The sequence below is a fragment of the Cheilinus undulatus genome, linkage group 22 (assembly GCF_018320785.1).
Source record: "Cheilinus undulatus linkage group 22, ASM1832078v1, whole genome shotgun sequence".
NCBI lineage: Eukaryota > Metazoa > Chordata > Actinopteri > Labriformes > Labridae > Cheilinus > Cheilinus undulatus.
This window is the reverse complement of record NC_054886.1, coordinates 7,283,141-7,288,051: the sequence shown is the minus strand read 5'-3', so window position 1 is coordinate 7,288,051 and position 4,911 is coordinate 7,283,141. Positions and strand designations below refer to the sequence as shown.

At 39.4% G+C, this 4,911-nt stretch overlaps 1 protein-coding gene across 2 annotated transcripts in view; it reads left to right on the top strand.

Moving 5' to 3' along the window:
- The first annotated feature begins 3,858 nt into the window (after positions 1-3,858).
- Positions 3,859-4,911, top strand: part of LOC121504619 (equilibrative nucleoside transporter 2) — a 36,017-nt gene continuing 34,964 nt past the window's right edge. For both annotated transcript variants that reach the window (XM_041779567.1, XM_041779565.1), the window contains exon 1: positions 3,859-3,972. In XM_041779567.1, the coding sequence (XP_041635501.1) occupies positions 3,878-3,972 (95 nt within the window). In that variant the 5' untranslated portion in view covers positions 3,859-3,877. The remainder of the gene's footprint in view (positions 3,973-4,911) is intronic.

The window sequence follows — 4,911 nt, the reverse complement described above, 5'->3', positions numbered from 1 at the left end:
CTGAACAATGATTCTCAACTCTTCCACGTCAAACCCCTCACTGCAAACACTCGATGATTGTGTCACAGACCAACCCCTTATATTCAGTTTGAACTGTTAGTCAACTTAGAGCTCTGCAGGAAGTGTCATTGTGGTTACAGCAGCCAAGTATATCACAGCATGTTGACTTTCTGCACTAAAATGTTCATATTCATTTTTAAAATGACTACACTAGTGTTATTTGTATATTTCCATTTGTATTCTTAAAATACCTTAAATGTTTGCAACAGTTTCCAAAGCCAAAAAATAAAGAGACCTCTCTTGTTGTGGTGGCTGCCGTAATGGTGACAGGACTTGTTTATTGTTCTCACTGGATGTCACAGGAAAGACCGCTGCAGAAGCAACAGCCTCTAGAAGTTGCCGTTCTGTTGCTGTAACTCATGCATGATTTTGTGCTGCCTACCTGCAAAGGACTAAGATTATTCTCAGACATCATGAGTTCAATCACTCAAGCCTTCCCCCGGCATTTCCAGGTGGAGACCTGTTTAGAACACCAACTCAGCAGTTTGTTTCTTGTTTTGAACTGAAGACTGTAAATTATAAATTGCACACCATGAAGTGTTTTTGCTCACCAGTAAACTGGCGTCTGCTTTCATTGGTTAGTTTTCCACAATGAGGGAGAGAAGTGGTTAAAAGTGGATGTGACAGATTGTCATCTGACTGCCACCCAGTTCTCAGTTTGTAGTTAATAAGCTGTTCATTGTCCATATTTTAATACATCCCCAATTCCAAAAAAAGTTGGGTCACATTGTAAAATGTAAATAAAACAGGTAGAACATTAACAACATATCAGATGTAAAACTGAGACATTTTACCATTTCATGAAAAACATTAGTTCATTTTGAATTTGATAGCAGCAGCACATCTCAGAAAAGTAGGGACAGAGCCATATTCACCACAGTGTAGCATCCCCTCTTCTTGTAATAATAAACATCTGTGAAGTGAGGAGACATGCTGCTGCAGTTTGGGAGAGGAATGTTGTCCCATTCTTGTCTGATGTATGGTTCTAGCTTCTCAACAGTCTCTGGGTCTACTTTGCTGGATTTTGTCCTTTTCTGATTCCCTAAATGTTATCTATTGCTGAAAGGTCCAGACTATAGTTTGGCCTGGACTCTTCCATTGTGAAGCCATGCTGTTGTGATGGATTTGGTATCTGGTTAAGCATTGCCTTGCTGAAATAATGATGGCCTTCCCAGAAAGAGATGTTGTCTGCATGGGAGAATATGCTGCTCTAAATCCTCTATTTACTTTTCAGCAGTGATCGCGCATTTTCAGATGTGTAAGCTGCCAAAGCCATAGGCACTAATGTAACCCTCAACCATCAGAAATGCAGGCTTTTGAAGTGATAACAAGCTGGACGGTTTCTTTCCTCTTCAGTACGCAAGACATGGCATTCATGGTTTCAGAGAAGAATTTCGTATATTGATTCTTCTGACCACAGAACAGTTTTCCATTTTGCCTTAATCCGTTTTAAGAGAGGAGACAGTAGTATTTCTGGATTCACACATTCACATATGGCTTCATCTTTGCATGATCCAGCTTTAGCTGCCATTTGTGGATAGTATGGCCAACTTTGTTGACAGACAGTGATTTCTGGAAGTGTTCTTGAGCACATGCAGAGATATCTAGTACAGAATCATAGGCCCAAGGATCACAGATATCCAATATTGACTTTTAGCTTTGTCCATTGTACACAGAGGTTTTTGCCTCTCTAAAATGCTCCTATTAAACCCAGTCATGTTACTGACCTGATGCTTATTAAGCTAATTAGTTGCAAATGCTCCTCCCACTGTGTCATTAGTGCCAATTACTTTTACAGCATTTGTTACCCCGTCCCAACTTTTTTGAGATGTGTTACTGCCATCAAATTCAAAATGAGCTAGTATTTTTCATGAAATAGTAATATGTCTCAGTTTCAACATCTAATATGTTCTTTATATTCTTTAATGAATAAAATGCTTTATGAAATGTATGAATCGTTGTATTTTCTTTTTTTTTTTAATTTACGTTTAAAGCAGCGCTCCAACTTTTTTGGAATCAGGGTTTATAATCTGTCCATAATAGTTACCAGGAAGAACTACTGGCCTGGACAGCAGGTCCAAGCCCTTCAAAAAGCCTGAAAATGTCTTATATTAGGCGAATTCTACTTTAATTCAGCAGATCTCTGTGAGTATAGCAGATCACAAACAAGAAGGTCTCCGGCTGCAAAAAGCTATGTGAGTTTGTGGTTGTGACATTTTCAGGTTTGGTGGTTTGTAGGAGGTACTTTCTGTTCTTCTCTGACATAACTCCATCATGTAAGGCAGAGCGCACAAAAACCAAGTGAGGTTTAGACAATAGCTCTGGGAGGAGGAGAGCTGTCTGTCTTCAGGACCACAGTTAAAGTTGAATGTTTAATCATTGTAAAGGGAAAACAGCAGTTAGATTTACAACAGCTACTGAAAAACAGAGCTATTGTCCAAATGTTGCAGTCTCATAATTACATGTTAAAGGACAAGCTCTCCTTGAACACACAAGTACTATAACATTTTTATGTCAGTGCAAATTTTTCAGCAGCTGTAAAGGCAATGAAAAGATCAAATCTGACAGTTTTCATGTTAAAACATACTTCACGTGCTACTTTCACACAGCACATTGTGAAAGCAATCCACCACTTGTGGTAGAACTCCCTCAAAGGTGCTCTTTCTGTGGACAAAACATGGTAAAGTGACCTCAAATGTGTCCATCCTGCAGACAAAATATGAAATGTGTTCCAGTGGACAAAAGGTGATAAAGAGCCTTCCAAGACGTCTTGCCAGCAGACAAAACATGATAAAATACCCTCTAATGTGCTCTTCCTGTGGACAAATTTTGATAAAGTACCCTCTATGATGCCCTGTCTGTAGACAAAGCATGGTAAAGTGAATCCAAAGTGTCCTTTCTGTCAACAAAACTAAATAATGTACTATCTACTGGGCTCATCCTTTGGACAAAATATAGTAAAGTGACCTCAAATGTGCCATTCTTGTGAACAAAACATGAAAAAGTGACCTCTAGGGTGCTGTTACAGTGGACAAAATGTGCTTAAGTGCCCCCTAGATCCCCCTCAGGTGGACAAACATAATGAAGAGACCTCAAGGATGCCCTTCTAGTGGCCTTAAGGTGATACAGCACCCTCTAAGGTGCACACCTGTGCCATATCAGACATGGCAAAGTGCCCTCTTGGTTGCACTCATGGTGTACAAAAGGTGATAGAGAGCAGTCAGAGATGCCCTTCCAGTGGACAAAAACACAAGAATGTCCCTCTAAGGTGCCCTCCTTGTGGACAAAATGTTGCAAGGTGTCTTCTCAGGTTCCCTTTCTGTGGACAGAGCATGATACAGTGACATCCAAAGTTCTTTCAGATGGACAACATGTCATCTTGCTGTAAATGCTTTGTGTCCTACTTTAACCAGAAAAACTCTAACCTCCCATCCTGACTGGTCAGCTTAGGCCCATGCATCTTCCTACATCCTCTCAGGAAATCGTCAATTCATTAAATAACCTCATCACTTGAAAATCCTGACTTAATAACAGGCTTCATGTCTGCATCTCCACTCTCTAGCTCCCTCTACAGGCTGACTCTTGCCTACCAGCATCTAAAGTCAGGTGTGATTACTTGTATGAGTTAAAACTGCCAAAAGGTGTTCCTGGTATTTTTAGACCTTGGCTGTATTTTCAGCATACTTTGGGTGTGATTAATAGGGGAAATGTTTTGGAGCTGCTCCAGTAGATTACTTCAGCTGAACTGTGAAACAGCTAACAGCACTAAGGTAATCCTCCAGGGGCAATGCGGCCGTTCAAAGTGCGTCCTTTAAAAATGCTCCTTTTTCCCTCTGATATGTTCAGATTGTTGTCTGAGGTGTCTGGAAATGTAACAGAAAGGATACCTACAGAGGAAGACTTTTTGTTGAGGTAAGAAGCTTAATTTTCTAACTTATATCAGCTGTTACATCACTCTTCTTAAAACCACCACACTTCATTTGAAGCTATCAGTTATTTTACCAGAGAGAATTCAGGTGTTTTGAGGGATTCCTGCATCTTTTATCTGTTAGCTCATTGTTAATTTTGTGGTTCTGGTGTAAGCCACGAAATAAATACAGTGCCAAACATTTGTTAGCATTTTATTTTAGGACACAGCTTTCATCTAACGGTACTTTTTTCATTACAAATTCATTATTTTTTAAGAAATTGTAAATTTGTTCACTACAGTCTTATTTAAATGCTGATTTTCAGCTGTCTATATCCAACATTCAGCACAGAGAAACCATCATTTGCAGTTCCAGTGTGTAAAACTAAGAGGTCACAGGTCTACCAGCAGAGGGCGCACTATACCAAAAAATTCACATGGGCCGTTACAATACATTTCCATCATTTGTCTGTATCTAGCCATTTCAGAAAATTACTTGGGTTAAAAACTGACAAAGCCATCACTTTTTTATTTCCACTGTCAGCTCCGGCCGACTTTTGTCAACTTAAAATATGCATTATCCTCTGACAATTTATTCTAATCTGTATGCAATTATAACAAATTTAGTCAAAAAGATAGCTTAACAGTGCGTCTGATGGAGTTGAAAAATCCCGATGTGATTGTCAAAGACATTTTAAAACAGTTGTATAACAACTGTTTCTTCAGGCAACTGAAAACCTCAACCTCCACAAATATTCACTTCAAATTAATGTAGTTAAACAAAAGTGCCATGTCACGGCTGAAACCCTTTTTTGTCCCTTTTCTCAAGCATCAGTGATATTTAAGTAAGGTTTTCATGAGGGGCATTTTCCAAGTACAAGCCACTAGAGCCACAAAAGAGCCACAACAGTGACACTGGAGTAGACGAAAGGAAATTGAGGAGG